The sequence below is a fragment of the Dermacentor silvarum genome, chromosome 11 (assembly GCF_013339745.2).
Source record: "Dermacentor silvarum isolate Dsil-2018 chromosome 11, BIME_Dsil_1.4, whole genome shotgun sequence".
NCBI classification, from domain to species: domain Eukaryota; kingdom Metazoa; phylum Arthropoda; class Arachnida; order Ixodida; family Ixodidae; genus Dermacentor; species Dermacentor silvarum.
In genome coordinates, this window is record NC_051164.1 from 25956975 (window position 1) to 25977701 (window position 20727).

The 20727-nt window shown below is 47.0% G+C and overlaps 1 protein-coding gene across 5 annotated transcripts in view; it reads left to right on the top strand.

Moving 5' to 3' along the window:
• Positions 1-1857: 1857 nt before the first annotated feature.
• Positions 1858-20727, top strand: part of LOC119433785 (protein disabled) — a 109242-nt gene continuing 90372 nt past the window's right edge. For all 5 annotated transcript variants that reach the window (XM_037701038.2, XM_037701039.2, XM_037701043.2 and 2 more), the window contains exon 1: positions 1858-2022. In XM_037701038.2, coding sequence (XP_037556966.1) covers positions 1971-2022 — 52 coding nt within the window. In that variant the 5' untranslated portion in view covers positions 1858-1970. The remainder of the gene's footprint in view (positions 2023-20727) is intronic.

The following is a 20727-nucleotide window of genomic DNA, read 5'->3' on the forward strand; positions in this document are numbered from 1 at the left end:
GTCGAGTTCAGGTCCAACGGCGACGCTATCATTAGCAAACAGTTGACCAGAGGAGGTGATCGCAAAGAAAAATATGATTACACCACCTTAACAAGCGCTTCTGACAGCTCCGCTTCTCACTTTGTTCAGTGTTAGGAACGTCTTTGCAACCTCGCACACAGTCGTAGCCGGATCACCCCAACGCCGCTCCTGCGCCACTTCGAACCGATTCTAGTTTCTTGCAGTAGCGGAGTTTAGCGGCAGTTGTTTAGCGCACCGGTTCTTGCCCAGATGCCAATGAACAGCTCGCGACGCAGGCTTTTAATGCGTAAGCATTCTTTGGAGAGTACCCCAGCCCTGTCACGCGAGAACTGTAATGCCTTGTATCTGCACAAAAATGCCTAATTTGCAAAGTTAAGAAATTTATTTATTATGGTAGTGTAAATGTAGATGATCCGTAGCTTTATAAGCAAAAGGAACAAATTAAACACAAAAATAATCACAGAGAATACCCATAGCGATACATAGGGCCCCATAGAAAATGCATGGGGAAGCTCATGTTAGAGGTGGGCTAACTGAAATTTGGGTAACAACTTGATTTGGATGAGTTGGTTCATCTTGAGTATAACTTGAAGCAGCGCGACGAAGACGAGGACAAGATCGAATCAAAAACAAACACAACAGCGCTCGTTCTGTTGTGCTTGTTTTCGATTCTTGTCCTCGTCTTCGTCGCGCTGCTTCAAGTTATACTCAAGATGAAATTTGGGGGTGGCTCTACTTGAAATTTGGGGTTGGTCAACTTAACATCTGGGGGTGGACCAACTTGAAATTTGAGGTGTACCAACTGATATTTGGGGGTGAGTCAACCGAAATTTGAAAGTTGGCCAACCTAAAATTTTGGGGGAAAGCAAACTTGAAATTTGGGGTTGGCCAACTGAAGTCTGGGGGTCTGCTTGCGCATATTTAGACAACTCCAGTGAAGTTTCTGCATGCTTTTTTTCAGTCATCTATGCCCGCGAAACACAGCCACCTTTACCACACAATGCTTTTCGTAAAGAAATAACCATTATGCAGTCTACTGTGACGGCAAAACAACGTTAAATCGTTACTCAACAGCGCTAAACAGGATATTCTTTGTCTTTGCCTGTACCTATTTTTCAGCAGTTCGCTCCTTCGCGCTCTGTGTTGCAATTGCCTCGTCATCTCCAAGAGCGCGCCAATCTCGGAGACCACAATACATTGAATGCACATTGCCTAACATCGCGCTTTCCATTGTTAAGCAAACGGTTTGTGCGTGTCGTCTACTGTCTACACTTCTGGCCCTAGTCCCTGTAGTGTCTAGTTAGTGGTACTGGTAATGTTCCTAAGAAACGTGCGATGCGTTCCATAGCGTGCTTTATACTTGTAAAAAAGTATAAAGAAGGCTATGTGCGTTCGTTCTAAAAACATGACAGCCATTACATGTTTCATCTTTTTCTTTTTTTTCTTCTACAACGGCACCTGGGGCACCGGCAATACATTAGAAGTAGGTAGAAGCACAGCCCTTGAGATTGGGAGTTGCCGCTGAAAAAAAATCATACAGTTCAGCTAGCTTGTGCTTATTGGCGCTTATTCCAGAAGTGACACATCATTAACTAGCGCAAAATCGACATCGCACGACAGCCTTAACTAGCGTTGTGCTTCTCGCTGTCGTCCGATGTCGTTTTTTGCGCTGGTTAACGATGTTTAACATCTCGAAAGCCGCACAGCGTTTAGCGCCACCTTGTAGCGCTTGCATAAGACGGAGCGGAGCTGAGTTCCAGCGCCGTCCGCACGGGGCCGCAGCCATCGCTGGGGGCGTTGTTTCTCATGCGCGCGCTGCTCGCGCGCGCTGGTGCAAGTGAGCGCAGACCTTGCGTGCAGCGGTCCCGCAGCTCCACTTTTGAAAGACGACGACGCCCCCTCAACACATTAAGCCAGCCAGCCCATCAGCAGAGACCACTGGCATCACCATGGCCGTTGTCTTGGAAACCTGGTCGAACCGAGGAGCGGAACGCCTATGGGGTGAGCACCGCAGCCGCATGTGCGATTGCGAGTTTCGATATCCATTCATATGCGTGCGCGCGCTCGCAGGCTGCGCTTTCAGTTTCCTGCGCTCGATTCACGTGGTGCTACAGCGGCTGCTGCAGAGATATGACTTTGCAGACAACGGCGAAGGTTTTGTTCTTCTGCTGAACGGTGCAGCCGAAGGCAAAATTGTGTCGAACTGGTCTCTGACGTAGCATATAGCGGATGCATACGGATGCATACTCCACAACGCATCGCATGACACCGCGCGCGTGTCTGGTTTCCCGGGATGGTACGAGTGTTGCGAGAAGACAACTGCGGGTTTTTACAACCGCCACAGCATGATACGAAGCGGTCGACAGGGTACGCAACAGCTGGGCACCGATCGGAGAAGCTTAAACTAATTTAATCGTGACGGTTGTTTGTCGATCTTTCAATTAAAGCGCTACCGAGCAACGCCGATCTGTTATGTGTCTATATTTGACTGGCACTGCAAACTTGGGCAGTACGAATAACTTTGTGTTCGAGCGTACCGATGCCCGTTTGGACGTCCAGGGTCTGCAAGAAAAGCAAATGCGACAATGCAGAAAGTGCAGCCCAGAGCTTTCAGACATGTATGCTCGCCTGTGTATTTTGTTGTGTGCGTTTGTTATACAAGAATGAATGAATTAATAAAAATGCTTCCTAGAATACTTCTAAAATGATTACGTGAAAATATGTATGTTTCTTTACAAGTTGGTACAGGTATAACTTGATAAATAACAACGCAAAGACATTAAACTAAATTTTGGGTATTACGTGCCGAAACAACAGTCTGATATCATCTGAAGCACGCCGTAGTGGGGGACTCCGAATTAATTTTTAACCACCTGGGTATCTTTAGTTAAAGAACCCCAGATGGTCAAAATTAATCCGGAGCCCTCCTCTACGGCGTGCCTCATAATCAGAACTGGTTTTGGCACGTAAAACCCCAGAAAGAAGAATGGGTTTCTTTAAAGCCCACCCAAATCACGGTACACGGGCGTTCTTGCATTCCGCCCCATCGCATAATAGCTGAATAACACACACACACGCATATATATGTATTTTAGTTTAGAAAAAGAAACTTTTAGAAACTTTTCGTTTCAGCGGGCTCGTCGTAACTGGAAAATTGAAGCAAGCTCTCCGTACAAGCCATATCAACTTCTGGATCTGGAAAAAACGCGCTCACCTGCGGAACTATGGAATGACGAATTTCGGCTATCAGAGCGCTCTGAACAGAAACTGGGAGGCCGCAGGGAGCGCAAAGCCTAGCCCCTCGAAGCGGCACTCTGCTTACGTCACCCAGCAGCAGCTAGCCAGCGCGCTGCCGCTAGGGGCTCCTTGCTATAATGTGGGATTCAGTAAAGTGCGACATGAAACATAGCAAGTAATGTGTCAAACAAGTGAACTTCACTGAATTCCGTTTGAAAGGAATGAATTGAAAGTCATCAAAATGAGCTCCACGTGTTTGGCCCGTTGCTGTAATATGTCAACCATGTCTTTGACATATTACACTTTTTTTTTCAATTAATTCACACACGTGTTGCAAATTTATTGCGCTCTTAATTGTGCGTCAGGTTTAAAGTCTGAATTTAAGAAGTCGGAAATTCGTCCGAAAGGCGAAGCCTTGATTGCGATAGCAAATTATTAGAGAGCTATACGGAGTAAGGATAGCAGTTTTGTCGGCCGTATAATCTCGTAAACGTTTGCTTACTAACTGAATTGGTAAGAATGGTGTCAGCGCGCACAGGCAATCGTGAGCACATCTCACTCGATTACCGCGGACACTCGCTGTCAAGACACCGGAGTGAGGAAGCGTAGCAGCAGCAGCGAGCGAATTGACCTTCGCGCTGGCTCTCGCTTCAAAACGCGAACTAAGCGGCGAGAACACAGCGCACACGAAGCTATCAGCCCTCGGCGTACCTACACTCTGTCCCCGTCGCAGGTCGCTTTTAAGATGGGGGCCGCCAGGCCGCGCTCAGGCGCGCCATAAGCAGCCGCCGCCGGAGTTCGCAGGGAAGCACTGTGGGAATCATTACGCGAAACATTTTGCGAGTAGCTGTCTATGCAGCCCAATTAACCGTCGATACCCTACCGACATCCTGGCATGATCCATTCGTCTACGTCTAGTCATAACATCTATAATTGACGTCCTACTAACCTGTATTGCGCAAACATGTATTTTGTGAGCATTAAATAGCCGACGTCTTATTGCCGTTCATTCTAATTTGGCATTAGGAATTTTTATTGACTTTACATACTGACGTCGGAGAGAGGTATATGCTACGTCTTATCGGTTGGCTACATTGTAAGTCTTCTCGAAGGTTGATTTAAGATGTCATATTCATTTATGATGCCACATTTAAGCGGTGCCTACCGATCGACTGCAAAGTGTCCGGCAAGAGGCAAAGAACGCTACGCAATAACGTCATCTGGCGTACACGCAAAACGCTAAGCCAGAGGCCGTTTGCTTAGTGTAAAAGTAAAGAAAGCGTATGGCGTCACGGTGAGACACCTGCTCACTACAAAGCCGGCTTTAGTGCTGACGGTACCCCGACGACAATGGTGTAAAAAACTCAGGGAAGTAACTGAAGGAGGAGGAGGAGGAATAAACATTTGTTGCGGAACCAGCACTTTAAGATGGCCGGGCCTAAGCCTCCCATGAGGGGACGTCGAGGGCTTGCCTCGCCGCCGCCTCACGGGCGTGCTGGGTCGCCCAGGTTTGGTCGTCGAGGGCGGAGCTCCGCAGAGCCTCACGCAACCTCGACGAGGGGGTCGTGGTGTTAATGTGTGTGTACTGTGCTGGGCACTCCCACAGCGTATGCGGAAGCGTAGCCGGGTGAGTGCCACAGCACCGGCAGTTGGGGGTATTGTAAACTTCAGGAAATATAAGGTGGAGGCGGGCGGGTGAAGGGTACGTATTTGTTTGTAGCAGACGCAGGGTGGTAGCCTGCGCCCGGCTGAACTTGGGGTGAGGTGGGGGGAAGGTTCGGCGACTAAGGTAAAATGCCTTAACGAGATCGTTATAAGTAGTCAGATTGTCCCTGGTGTCCAACTCGTCTCCAGTGTCTCCGGCGCGGTTGACGAGTCCTCGCGCAATGGAGTGGGTGACCTCGTTGAGGTTGGGGAGGTTTGGGTGGACAGTGCCTGCGTGGACCGGCATCCATGTCAGGGAGATCATGCTTTCTTTAGAGTGTGGTGCCTGGCGGAGGATACGAAGAGCTTGAGGAGAAATACGGCCTTTGCTGAAGTTAGTGACGGCTGAGCGAGTCACACACGTAGAATGTTTCGCATTAATAGCGCTAATCACATTAAAAAATAAAGTATGGGGCATAAAGGGCCCAAGACATGCTTGTCCCTTTATTTGCAGTTTATCGTTATAACAAAGAGTACAGGTCCCAGTATGATCATACATATGCAAAAAAAAAAAAAAAACGTCGCAGTTTCGCCCAAAAGGCGAAGCATCAATTGCGATACCACATTTGTAGAGAGCTATACGGACTAAGGATAGTAGTTTTATCGGCTGCATAAACTTGGACACATTCGCTTGCTAACTGAATTAACAAGCATAGTGTCAGCGCGCACAAGCAAACATGAATAGATCACACTCGATGACCGCAGACAGCCGCTGTCGAAACGCTGGCGTGAGCAAGCATCGTCCAGCAGCGAGCGAAGGTTCGTGCGGTCTATCACTTTAACGGAAACTGAGAGGCCAAAGCAGAGCGCATACAAAGGTAGAAGCCGTGTGCAGATCGCTTTAGAGACACGGTGCACACGATCGTCCCCACCCGCACAAAGTACAAGTACGCAGTTGCGGGCAGAGGAGAAGCCGCACCCTCTCCCTCCCGTGCTGCCTTCCCGCATTCCTCCTTTCGCGTAGGGAATTGAGTCGCCAGTTCCTCTTGCGCCGGGTCGCAAGATACGCAGTTGGTGCCACAGCACAACGTCGCCCCCCCTTCCTTTCCTCCCATCCCCCCGCAGCTTTTCGCCCACGGAAGACGTCGCGTTTCTTCTCCGCCGCGCGTTCGCTCTCCAGGGACGCGCGCTTTCACTCGCACATACAGCATACGGCGCGTGGCGACGATTTTATCGCCCTTGGACTTTATACGGCACCTCACGGCGACGACGATGGCGACAACGACGCCGACGGCAGAAATCCGCTTGTAGTGTGCATAAATCGCAATAATAATAATAGCTGAGATGACAGCGGGAATTTTAACCCTAATTTTCAATTTAATATCGCTGCCTCTAAGCTGTCCCGCTCACAGAGACCGCCATTGTAGCATGGCTTGTGCGTCGTCAACAAGTGCGGGGGCACTATATGTCGTCTGCTCCGGAACGTCCCGGAATTATGCGCGGCACCTTGCATCGTACACTTTAGCATCCGCCTCGTCGTAGGCGTTGTTGTTGGCGTCGGCGTTGCCGTGAGGCTCCGCATATATTTAGGTACACGCATGATATTCACTCATTCCATGCTATATATACCATGCTACAAATGCGGGCTATATAGCTACATTATTCTATCACAAAGTTGCTCATACCAGGTCTTACATTCTTGACTAAATTATTCCTGGGGATTTTGAGAATGGTAGCCCACAAACTAATGCAAGGAAACATAGCACTCACAGCGCATGCCTTTTATGTTAAATCATCTCAGACTATTAAATATTAAAAGTGCACCACACTATCAGAGCTCCAACCTGAAAATGATGATGCACTTTTACTGGTGCTGCGCTTTACGGGCAGCGCAGTGGATCCTGCGAGATGTCATTACAGGCCCTACACGGCGTGGTAAAACTTTTAAGGGTGCCAAAAGTATTGACGCGCCCGCGTTAGTCGGACCCGCGTATATATATTTAGAACAACGTTCGAGAAGTCCTTGCTGTCGCAGGCGGTGCTTCGCCCTTCGGGTGAAACTCCAAATTTTCTGAGTGACAATTTTTGCGCATCATATGATTTGCAGTACGGCTACCAGCCAGTGCTTACACACACACACACACACACACACACACACACACACACACACAGGCCGGGCTTGGTCATGGACACGAGGGCCCTGGCTAAGCTTAGTAATGAACGCCCGTGCGTGGGCCAGGCCCGGGCTTAGTAACACAGGCCCGAGGCGTGCTCAGGCTTGGAACCACGGGCCCGGGTCGGACTCGGCTTGGTCATATACGCCCGAACCTGGGCCGGGCTCGGACTTGGTGTCACGGGCCCGGGCTGGGCTCTGGCTTCATAAAGTGGGGCCGGGCCCGGGCCGAAAAATCCGGCCCGTGCAGTGCTCTATGACCTATACACATTTTCATCGGGCGAGGAGGATTAGAGCGCGCGGTGAACCTTTCCTCCTGTCTGGCTAGAACATCAGAGCTAAAACATCACGTGTTTCAGTTTGTTCTCCTTGAAATTTATGTGATGTAAGTTCATACATGGTCGTCGGAGAACCGCTGTGTAGCCTTTCGGTGCAGCAGTAGTTACAGTATGCGGAAATGTCTCTTTAAGTGGGAGCGCATACAAGCGACGTGCATCATCAGACGTATTGCGTGTGCTTGTTGCGAACTATATTTTGGCTTTATCGGTTTTCACTCGACGAAGAGAAGCGGCACCTGTGAATTGCCAGAGTGAATCGTAAGATCTTCACACTATCTGGTCGCATGGCGTGGGATCTAAAACATAAAAGTGAATGTACGTGTACGCCACCCCATGCAACACCGGAGCATCAAAGCGCCGATCGTTATAAAATATTTGCGTCTAGCACACCTCAAATCATATATGCTATGACTGCGCTATAGTCTCCTCTATGAGGCCGAATGTATTACTCAACGCAGCGATCACTGCTGTTGGTACACCAGCATGATGCATATAAGCTTTGTGCTTCGGCATTGCCTGAGTAGTAATATCCGAAGGCGATGACATAAGAGGAATCCGGCGCGCCTGTTTGTGAGGACACAATTTCCGTAAGACGGGTGAGTGCGTCGTATAGAGGGCGGAACCAACAAGACCGGGAAAAAACTGGAAAGAAAAATCGGCATTTATCCTCTTCTTTCGCGAGAAAGAAGAAACAGAAAACGTGCGAACGCCGCAATTTTACCTCGCATGGTCAAGTCGCATGCTTGGACAATGCGATATCCAGGACAAACAGATCTATAACTCAGCATCTATATACCACTGCTTCGGACAGCTCGCGCATTCCGCAAACGGTCACTCAACTACTCGACAAGTGTAATTCACAATGTACGGTGTGCTGTTATTACTAACCAAAACTATTCTATTCGTGGGCGAAAATGTATTCGTAGTCGCGCAATGTATCTCATGTAACTACAGATTAACAATTTGGACGCCTGTCAAAGTAAAAACCACTGATTATTTCGTATCAGAACGGTACCCACGCTGTTGGGATCGTCATATGTTTCGGAACTACTCACTGCTGCTAAACCACGGCTTAGAACTGCAGTGAGAATGCTGCATTAAGGTCTCATTAGTAAACAGAATGATCAGAAATGCAAAACAGATATCCGAGTCTGATTGCAGGCTCAAACACGCGCGCACACATAGCGCTGGGTGTTCCGTCCGTCTCAACGCCGCAGAATCTCCTGCCATTCCGACTTGCATCGCTTCAGTACTTCTCACAGAACCGTTTCCCACGTATAAAAGACGCCACGTCATAATGAATTGACCGCGCAAGGCGAAAACAACCGCCAGAAACTGTCGCTGAGCGTATGCCCGTGGCACACAAAACGGAGTGGTCGCTCAAGATGCCGACTGCCCATAGATGGCGCCACTGCGTACGCAATATGGCGGCGCCCATGAAAAAAAAAACGTTCCATAGTATTCACAATCTTAACACATTTCTGTCATTGTGTTGCAGGTTATGAAGTGTCATTTATTAAAACCACAAATAGATCATTAGGAAAACAACAAAACTGAGCAGCTTCGCATAATCTCTGGTTCCCTGAACGACGTAGCCTGTGCTACTGCGCAACGGCTCATGTTTTACACCTACTATAGCCTCAGGGATGAAATTTATTGTATAATTTAGCTCCAGTTTTACGTTCGCCTGCGCACAGTTGATGATCTTAAAGATTCGAAAGGTATTCGAAAAATATTCGTTTTTAGGAATAGTTACTATTTCGATTCGGTCTTCGAATAGAATAGCACTATATTCGAATCCTTATTCGAAAGTTCGGAATAAACGGTACACTCAATTTCATGGTTAATTTCTTGACGATAAATGACACCGTTGCGTTCGAAAGCCTACGGAGACTCAATGCAGGAAGGTTTGAACGCACTTTATGTCCAAAAACGGGCTGGATATGAGAAAATATTTTGAAATCCGTGATGTCACACTAAACCTGGCAACACTTATGGTATCGGTGCTAAATTCAAAATGTGAAGTCGGACTTTCATTTTCACGAGCAGTAATCAACTTTTTTTCTACTAAATGAGCGAAGATAGTCTTTTGAAATAGTTTGCCAAAATAAACCCATTTACCGTAGGTCTGTCGTGTTTTTATTTTCATTTTTATTTTTTCGCCTTCTCTTCCTTATGTTTCTCTCACACACCGTCAATTGGCGATCTGCGAAGCATACCACAGAGAAAGCGACAAGTTCAGGGCAGTTCCCTGTTTGTGGTTTTATCATTATTATTATTAGACAAGATACAGTACAAAGAAATATTATATATAGGAGGAGTTCCTGAGGTCAAAGACCGTAATGGGACCTCCTTTACAGCGTATAAGCAAAAATATAAACAACAGTTTATACTTACATTAGTTTATATATTATACTATACATACCACATAGTGAGTTTATATTATAAACCTGTCCCAGAGGTTTCTAAACTACATACTACGCTCTGAACTGAAGCAGGCATCGTCTGCGGCAAGTTCTGCAACAGACGACGCCTGTTCTGCTGCGTGCCACCGCAATACACGCACATCCGGCGTATCGTTGTCGTCGGCGTTGTCGCGCCTGTTTCGCACTCTATGCGATGCCCATGCTGTCAACCACAGATGACGTATACGTACACATTCCATGACATCGCCGCTTTGAGTGAGAACGATATTATGCAGCGCAATCTGTTTTTTTTTTTTTTGCTCATTAACTGCGACATAGGAAGTTTGGCTACTCAAGAGCCCGATATCCCAAGATCGTAGACACACACACATATGCGCAAGCACGCACGCAAGCACGCGCGCAACGAAGAAGTCAGGAAAAGACCCATAGGAGTGCACACAAATCTCGGAGGCGACAGCCGTTATTCGCCGAGTGTGTATGGCGCCACACATAGACACAATACCGCGCCTTGTAGCACACACACACACACAGGCTTAAGCGCATAGCATCTCCGCCACACTATAACGCAGATTCGTCAACGTGTCCCTGTAGAAACGGCCACTGATGTGCAAGAGCGCGTACCGAGAGAGATCTACCTGATATCGCAAGTAGTTTCAGTCGCAGCTTCATGCATGCGAAGAGCTGGTAGTGCGCTGTCTTTTTTTTTTTTTCCTGTTTTTTTTTCTACATGGATGCATGCATACATACACCCAGACGAAGCCACATGCAAGGATGTCACGCGCAAGCTAGACCACATTCAGGAATGGTAATGCTTTCTCTGACAGCGATAGAGATGGCGTGCTCACAAACTGCGATCCCACGCTTGCTGTTTTTTGCTGCTTCAGTGATCAACCGTGTAAACTTTTTCTTTGTGTTTGGACACGGGAGCTCGCACCCACCCATGCCACAACTGCAGACCCACCCAGCCATCACGCGTTCTTTCATGTTTAACTTTCCGTTTTGGTCATCTAGACAGCGCCCCGTCTATCCAGCGTAGTTATTTGCCACACGAAAGAGGAATCTGACAGAGCAAAACAAGTTTTTGTGCGGCTTTTTGCAACCTTGCATGCCTTTCGGCAACGGGTGAATTATGCTGACCTCATGCAAAGCCGGGGCAGCTTGCATTGGGCAGAAAAAAATATGTTAGCGCTTGTTTTGCGTCCCTCCTGTTAGTCGCTGTGGTTTCGCGCTATATACAGTTACGAAAAACGCCATATACGAGCAAGGCCTAACCTCCATGCTCATCGAGAAATACACGGACAGACGAAAACAGGTTGGATGTGCTGCTGCTTTATGGTATGAAGCCAACAGACAGAGAAACATATGAAATAAAGTTTAACTGTTATTTCTTTAATTAGAGCATAGAAGTAATAAGCAAAAGGGAAATGAAAGTGAACGAAGAGAGAACCTGCCGCCTGCAGGAGCCTAACCCGCGTCTTTCGCTTTACGCGTGCAATCGTCTATACCATTGAGCTACGGCTCAATGCATGCCACGTGACTGCCGGCATACGCTTCCTGTCATTGGGAAAGAGTGGACGTCAGTATGTTCATTTCATTTCAGTTTTATTTTCCAGAAAAAAAAAACATTTCTGGTAGGGATACCTGGGCAAAAAGCTGTTTTTTGACAGCTTGACTGGGTCCCGTCAACCTGGAAACTGTTAGCAGTGGTGACATTCAGGAGATGAAACAGATTAATGATAAAACATAGCCATTAATAACACATACAAGTGACATGCACATATTCTTGCACATATACTCACTTATTTACTAACACACGCATATATGGTGTATACACCAATAAACTGATTAGACTTCAACAGCGCACATATATACCAACAATAAAAATTCATAACACATCCATTTCCAACAATAATATAGGTTCGAAGTTTAGTCTAGGTTGAAAATAAAACCACTTGTATACAATCTGCATTGCATCCTGATAGTTAACAGTAACATAAGGCTATACGTTTCGAAAATATTCTTTAAGCTGTTTCAAAGTAAAGCCCATGGTATGCTTGTACGTGTTTAAGATACTAGGTAAGTTATGTTCAAGGGTCTGTAACTTGTGTTCGTGCGGAAACGCGCAATAAACCACAAGTCCGTGTTTCGCGTGCATATGTTACTTAGTGCGTATTTTAATGATGCCGTGTTTGTAAGGAAATCGTGAAAGGACCTACCCAAAAAAATAGAACGAGCGCACAATACGAAAGTTGTATGTACATGTGATGGAAGGCCATAATCTTATAGATCTGAAATGCAACGCTATAGTGTACGCGCAGCCACCTCCGAAACCCTCATTTTCAGGAAATGCGGCCGCCTGGAATTCTTTTAATTCGGTCCTCTGTTTCACGGTCCTAGGGAGACAAACTGTGTTCACAGAAATCAGCTCTAGCGAAAATTGGTGTCGGTCAAGGTTCAGCTGCAATTCTTGAATATAAGGGTAACCGCACGCGTGCACACACACACGCAGATACACACTAAGACGCGCACAAACGCATACGGACAAACACACACGCACGCACTCAGACGCACAAACACAGACACGCATATATACATGTGCACTCACACACGTGCACACATGACACATAAAAGAATAACAATGACCTTAAAGACAAGAAAAAGTGGACAAAAAAAGTGATATATCGCGAAAAAAATTTTTTTTCGACTTCCTGTTAAACGTAGTTCCGAAAAAGCTACACATTTCATGTAAGGATTTGTACAAACTTGGCGCAAATTTGTACGAACATAATCAGAGGAGCATGTAAGACAACAAACAAAACTTTTTTGCATTTTTTTTATTTGTCCCTATCCGGAGTTTATTTAGTTAACTGGAGAGCGTGGACATGCAGACGCGTTCTGGAACTTGCAATGAAAGAATGCGCACCTGTTTAGGACTAACTTGCGACAGACTGAACAGTGATAGGAAATAGAGTGCGTAGGTATATTTATGCGAGGCTCGTGAAGCTGTGGGGCTCGAAGCGTAGTAACAAGAACTGTGACAGCGTGTCAAGCTTGTATTGCGAGCAACGAAGAGAAAAGGGTTATACATGAATGCGTCAGACGAGATCGCGAAGGAATGCATGCTACGGGACCGCCGGCGCACGCTTCCTGTTATTGGGAAAGAACGGACGTCAGTATATATATGCACAGTCACATCCGAAGTCCTCATTTTCAGGGCGGCCGCGGCCTGGAATTCTTTTAATTTTAGCGGCGTATTTATGCGGAACACCCATAAACGTTTCGCGAACCTATTCTGCGTAAGAACCTGATGATATTCGGAGATCGTCTTTCTCGAATGTTCGTATTTGATTCTATTCGGAAGTTTCACTTTCCCAGCACCCCTAATCAAATCCAATAAAAAGCAAGAACATTTCTTATATTGGCCAGAAATTTTATGGGGGTATTGGGCGCAGGCGGGTCAAGCCTTGTCCTCCAGTCCTTTTTGGGGTATATGGTTTGTCACCCAGTGCTGCCAACCTCTGAAACCAGTTTTCTCCTAAATCAGACAAAAAAGTTTCCTAGATTTTCTTAGCTTCTTTTTTTTTTTCAGGATACAGTCGTTTCTTCGGCAGTACGGTTCTATAAACGCAAACTGCTCTGTTATGCAGAGAGATTACAGATTTATAGCTTCAATTTATTTCCAAGATCGTCTTGACAAATTTAAATAATGAATTCGCTGCACTCAAGCTGAAATGTTGCAGTATAAGATTCCAGTACAAGAATTTTTTTTTCCTCCACAATACCTCGATTTGGGAAAGAATTTCTTCACGGGGCCTAAAGTCCCTAGATCTAGGGAAATTTTCCTAGGGTTGGCAGCAATGGTTGTCACCACACGACGTCGGGCAGTCGGCTGTCGTGAAGTAGCTGCACGTGCAGAAGGCGCAACATTTCTCTTCGAATGGTCTGGTTGCATTCTGGAAACACTAGACGTTGCAATAAATCGTGTGCCTGGGAATCCTCTTCTGCGCATGGCGCGATATAATACGTTTGGATCCGCAGTATAGAGCGCGGGCGGAAACATCCGAAATTCTCTGTAAGAAATGTTATAATGCGAGGCCTCACGAATACGCCAAATCAGCTCTGTGGAACACCTCAAGGTGGAGGAAGGTTTATGAAAAGGAAAACTTATCAGCAACCTGACTGTGGTATGAAGAGAGAGACGTTTTTTTCATAATGGCGCTGGGGCCGGGTTCGACCCCCTGACCACCAGGACGAATTTTTCTCAACTGGCAAGCTTTGTCATGAGGAAACCGTGCGAGTTTCCTTTGTAGCTTTCGGCTAGATTTGTGTAGATCGCAATCTTTTTCTTTCATGGAATTAGCTTTCATTGGTCTATGGTGTTGGGCTGCTGAGCACGAGGTCGCGGGATCGAATCCCGGCCACGGCGGCCGCATTTAGATGGGGGCGAAATGCGAAAACACCCGTGTACTTAGATTTAGGTGCACGTTAAAGAACCCCAGGTGGTCCAAATTTCCGGAGTCCCCCACTACGGCGTGCCTCATAATCAGATCGTGGTTTTCGCACGTAAAACCCCATAAGTTCATTTAAGCTCTCATTAGTTATTTGGATATCGTAAGCTCTGTTAGCTTATGATTACCAAATACTTTTTTTACGAGCGCAGTTTTTATAGCTTTATCATGCGATATTTTATGTATACATCTTTCTATAATATGTGATCTCACGTTGGGTGCCTCTTCTGTTCCTTATATCATTATCTTGCATGCATTGTAAATACAGGAGGTCTCGCTGACAGTTCTACTCTGGGACCTCTAAATGTACTGCTCAAAATGTGTGCTTTTTTATTATTATTTTTTTCTTTTGCGCTACAAATAAACTTCAAACTTTACGTCCCAAAGCAACACATAGTCCATGAGAAACGCCGTAGTGCGAATGGCTTTGGAATAATTTTGACTGCCTGAGGTTCTTAAATTACGTAACAAGTAGAAAGTTATAGATGCCGAATTAGATATGTTTCCTAGGACGCTCTAAACTGCCTCATTCGAACTCTTGTCTTAAAGCTGATAACTTGGGAAGTTGGTTTTATCCTGCACATAAATCTAAGTGAGCGACCGTTTTTTTTTTATTGATTTTTTTTTTTCGTATTGCACCCCCATCGGAATGCAACCGCAGCATCCGGGAGTAGAGCCCGTGACCTCGCGCCCAGCAACTGAGCGCCGTAACCACTGAGTCACAGCGGAAGGTGGACATGCGATAAGTGAGAGCTTATAAAAGGAGCAAATGCGGCTAAGGGATCAAACACGAGTAAATGATATTCTAGTTCAGGTTATTAAAATAGGTCGCGCGTAGCTCTAAATGAATGCCACGTAACGCGCAAAACGGACGGTCAGTGGTCTGTCATAAATCAGGAAAATTGGTCGGAGAGGTAAGGGGAGAAAAGCTTCAACGAAAGTTGGAGAAGTTAGCTTGGCCAACGGCTGTGAGGCAGTTCCAGATGATTAGGGTTAGGGATTATATGTAATAAAACATCTTTAAGTATAGAAAATACACGAGAAACAAAGAAAAACGATAGGTATAAAAACTACGAAATACGTACTCGATCATCTGTGAACGAAATTAGAAGAAAAGGCACTCTTTAACTTTTTTTTAGTCTATGTAGTTGGTGGGACTGTATTAGACCAGGTTATGATGTTACGAAATCTGCAGATTAGTTAGGTTTACGCAGGAGAGAATTAATTGGCCTTGTCGTTTGTCGCACAGTGAATTTGGGGACTACAGTAATGCGGAAATTCAAGATAAACATAATCAGGAGGATAAGTATTCTTTGCGGCTTCGAAAAACCATTTGATTAGTAAAATCTCTTTTCTCGAAGGGACGCCGAACGATGCAACCGTTTGGCGAACTCGCGACACCTCTAACGCGGGATATATCGAAGACCAGAGGACAGCCCAGTTGCCATGACGGTTGCTGGGGCGACGGTTGCCCCCCCACAGGCATGCAGTCGGCAGAGAGGAGGCTAAGAGGTCGCACGGCGTTTGATTAGCTCATTTCGGTCGCTCAATTGCGACACATAGACAGGCTGTAGGGTTTCCTTGACTCCGCCGTCGCAGCGCGATCTTTAGAAGGAGATAGTTCCGACGGAGTTCGCAGATAGTAAGAGCTTGATAAGCGTATCGCGAATGCATCGCTTTCTTTCTTTTTTTCGTTCTTTCTGGCGCAGCAGCGCACGTCAAAATTGAGGCGTTTAACACTGTAACGCGTAAACGAAGTTCCCCATAAAGAGCAATTAGTACAACTTGTTAACAAATTTTTGGGCAGGGAGAGAAAAAAACATGTTGCAGTTTCGCCCGAAAGGCGAAGCATCGATTGCGATAGCAAATTAGTAGAGAGCTATTCGGGGTAGGGATAGTAGTTTTATCGGCTGCATAAACTTGGACACATTGGCTTACTAACCGAATTAACAATCGTGGTGTCAGCGCGCCCAAGCAAACAGGAATAGATCACACTGAATGACCGCAGCCAACGACTGTCAAAACGCTGGCAGCAAGCGCAGGTTCGCGCGGTCTATCGCTTCAACGGAAACTGAGCGGCGAATGCACAGCGCATACAAAGGTCAGAGCCGTGTGGAGATAGACGGTGCGGACGACCGGCAACCCCGGGCAAAGCGCAAAGAAGTTGTTGGTAGAGGAGAAGCTGCCCCCCCCCCCCCCCCCTCTTCCCGCTTTGTTGCTTTCGCGTGGGAGATTGAGTGGCACAGCGTCCTTTGGTGCCGGAGCACAGCGCCGCCCCGCCTCCCTCCCTCCCTCCCATGCCCCCACGGTCTTTTGCGCGACGGTCACGTTTGCTTTCCGCCGAGCGTTCGCTCTCCGTGATAGCGCGCGGGGAGGGGGGGGGTAGGGGGGGGGGGGGGTCGCCCTCCGTGATAGCGCGCGTCCCCCGCGCGCTTTCGCTCGCGCATACGGCGCGCGGCGAGGATTTTATCGCCCTTGGAATCTATAGGCACCGGGCGGCCGTCGTAAGGCGCCAGCGGCTCGCCGGCGATATGCTGGCGAACAGCGCCGCGAACGGCAGCTGTCGGAGCACTGGCATGTGAAGCAGACGACGGGACGACGGCGCTCGGTGCTTCCAGTGATTTGGCACTGCGGGTTTTAAGGGCCGACGCACCGGAAAACGCATTTTCGTGTGTCTGCTTTTGAGAAAGGTCGTCACTTGTACGAGGCAGATCACATTCGTGGCATCAGGTAGTATATAAAGCAGAAAACGAGCGCAAATTGCGAGGCAAATGCACCACGCGAACGGAGCTCACCGCTTAGCTCTCCGCGGCAAGCTAAGACGTGGAACTCCAGCAGTTATATTCCACATGCTATTTTGCTTTGCGCTTTAACATTACCGCGTATTTAATCATGGAAATATGCGAATGACAGAAATATTATGGACAAAAATAAAGGAGACATACGTCGTCCTTATTTTGTTTTTTGAGCTGCTTCGCCGATCGCACATGTGTCAGTAAGTTCCCGCTCGCTGTCCATTGTAGTTTTTATCTTTGCAATGCTTCCCCATTCTTAATTGCTTATAAACTAGCCTAATCTTCAGCCACGGCCAATTTTATATAACTTAGCGCGACGGGAGCCGTCGGTGGCGGCGAGTGTAAACACGCCACTGCGTTGGTGTTCGCCGTCGATGCACAGCACAGTCGTGTGCCGGACGCAACCAGAGTTGGGAATTGCTAGGAAGGGAAATGTACATTAAAAGGAAGACTGATACACTGATAAGAGGGCAAAATGACGACAAATCTGAGTGTTCGCCTCCGGTGCCCAAGCTCCGGAGCCGTTACACTGCGGAGGAGAAGACAGGCGAGTGGGACACGAAGCTCTTGCGTATGACCGGCTCTTTTATTACCGTTAGAACAACTAGACTATATGAAATCAGCGTCGGAAATGTACAGTGCCCAGCGATTGAAGCAGTGGCAGCGCGCGGCTGCCGCCGTTTTTTTTTTTTTTTTTTTTTGAGCCACAGGTGCGCGCCTTGGGACCAAATGCAGTCATAATGCGTTAGGAAGGTTCTCGCTTTCACTCTACACCACAATGCATCAGTTTGGGGTCCCCAGCGCTTACAGTCAGTGCAAAAAGCGCTGGCGACCATGCGATTCGCGTATTGCGTTTCAACTGCTGAGCACTGAACGCGCTGCTGCCTATATACAGACCGCACATATACAGACTTTCCGCCTGAAAAACGCGATGCCGCGATAAACAACGATTGAATTGAATGGCCTAACCAGCTTCAGTCATGTTTCAGTAACTGTTGGTGCACCCGAAAACGCAACATGTTTGATCAGACGTGGTTTCACGGCAGCGCCAGCTGCGCGCGGCCCGGCCGCCACATGCCATTACTTTCGTGGCGCCGCCGCATGAAGGCGCCACCGGTCCAAATTCATCCCGCGCCCGGTGCCTATACGGAGCCTCACGGCGACGACGACGGCAGAAATCCGGTTGAAGTGTCCATATAATTGCTCTCGCAATAAAAAGTGAAAATGAAATTAAATAGTAATGTGCCCCTGTACGAAAACTGAGTTTTCTACAAAAATCGATAAAGTGAACTGGGGCGCCAGTGTCTATAGGGGAACCATGCAAGTGTAACGGTTCAGCCCGCACGGGAATGCTGAGAATGTTGAGACTTATGTGCGCTCTAAATAACTCCACATGCTCGAAGTTAATCCGGATACCTCCACTTCGGGTTCGCTGGCGTAGCTGCTGCTTGTTTTTTTCGCACTCTAGACGACGTCAATCAATAAACATTGACCTTCTATAGCTTCGAGCGGCTTTTTTACTTTGCAAAGTGGTCGTTTTCAACAAAATATTGCGTTATAAATGCAACAGTTCCGTTGGCCACCATTAATTCGCAAGGATTACACATGCGAGCATGGAATCATTGCATTGCTGTGCTTAGAAAACTATAAGCGCTCGGAATTATACAAAGTGGAATAAATAATGTCGCAAGAACGTATGAAACCACAAGCACAAAGACTAGACGAAGCTCTGTATACTGTATACATCATTCTCATAATAGCGGCAGTGCAGGGTAGCAAACCGGACGTGCGTCTGGTTAACCTCCATGCCTTTGCTCTCTTTTATTTCTCTCTCTCATAATAGCGGAACGATCACAGCGCCAGAGTTCACTCTATAGTAGTTTTTGTTGGAAACTCTGTGTACAGTTAACCACAAAATTTTACCTACCATGGGATCTGCGAAAAAGCTGAATATATCCACATGCCTCACAACGCAGGCTGGTACTCGCATTACCAGCCTTTACTAGTATATGCAAACAACATTGGGATGTACGGTTTTACTGGCTACTGTTAGAGGGTGCCCGGAAATACAACGTTTTTCTGAAATCCCGTGGTGCGTAGACGTTTGTAGCTGACTGTACGTATATGAAAGTTACCGTGTTTTACTCTGCATAATGCCCGTACACGTTTCCACGACGAGTAAAATTGGAACAAATTGTTCACCTTTATTTCTGACCACGGAGAGCCCATATGTATGGAAACGATGAAATGTTGTTTTAGACTAAACTTAATTAGTGTAGTAATGCATTCCTTAGTAATTATTTTGTCGAACTCTCCAACGGTTGAAACTGCACTCTATAGAATGTCAAAAACGCAACTATGGGCTTTACGTGAAACCTATCCGCTCTTGAACCAGCATTTTGAGGCATCAAAGTGAGCCTATATAAATCATGTATCCCCTTCACTCACGATGTACACATTTGTGGACGCGACATATTTTGTGCATTTGTGACAAGCAATACACCCAAAAAAAAGAAGCTTAGGGTAAATTGAACGTTCTTTTATATTAAGTACCTTCATTTTACTTCTGAGGGAAATCTATCGCTACCGAAAATCGCTTTGGAGAATGCACTCTACAGAGGTTGACGGGAGTTGTGATGCGGGACGTTTCGGCAGCAATTGCGAAATAATTTTTTTTCTTTCTAGTAATGCTTGCAACCAATAATTAAAGTTGTGCCAGCAATTCGCGCTAGTGAACCAATTCTTTTTATGAGGAAACGGATCAGTACTGAGTGCACAATAATTATATAATTAATCACTCTGTAATTATGGTGACTCATCATAACGTGCACACGAAGTCATGCTACCTCCTTGACTGGCTCTTAATGGAGTCTGCAGCACCTTGGCATAAAATTATGCAAATTTCGCACATTTATCGACAGTCAATCACAATTCGTGACTGGAGGGGGTATGATACACGTGGGGCATGACAAGGTTGACGTGTACGAAGCGCGTTCAAGTCCAGAGTGCACACTATGGCTGGCATTTACATCGTCCTTTGAATGTAGACGCGTTCGCCGTCACTCCATGATGCACAGATCTCGCTTTAGCCAAAGCAGGCGGAGTGTCGCTCTGCCGCGGCGAAGAAGCCTGCGAGTGCAAATGAGGAAACGTTTGTCGCGCTGAATTTCCTCGTGGATGGGTGTGTATCAGCGAGCGAAATGCGTTGGGTGACCCCCAACTAGCTCATTATTATGGTCACGAGAACTCGAGCCGACGCACGACGCTTTAACGGCGTAAACGGTGTCGAAATGGCCGCGGACGTCAGCGGATGTCGGTACACCGGAAAGGAACGGCTCGGCGTTTCCCACTGAAGGCGTTTTCGCGAGCTCTCGGGAAGTGGAGCGCTCGATCGTCGAAAACCGCCGCATAATACTTAGCCGGATTTTGCAGTAAACGCACCTCTTTCTGGACTACGGCTGCTCCTGGAATTAAAGTTTTTCTGTGTACATGTGAAGTGCCACGAAATGCGAAAAGCTTATGGTGGCCGAGCAAGAAATGTCGCTGGCTCCAACGTTTCGAAAAGGACACTTCGTCAGGATAACA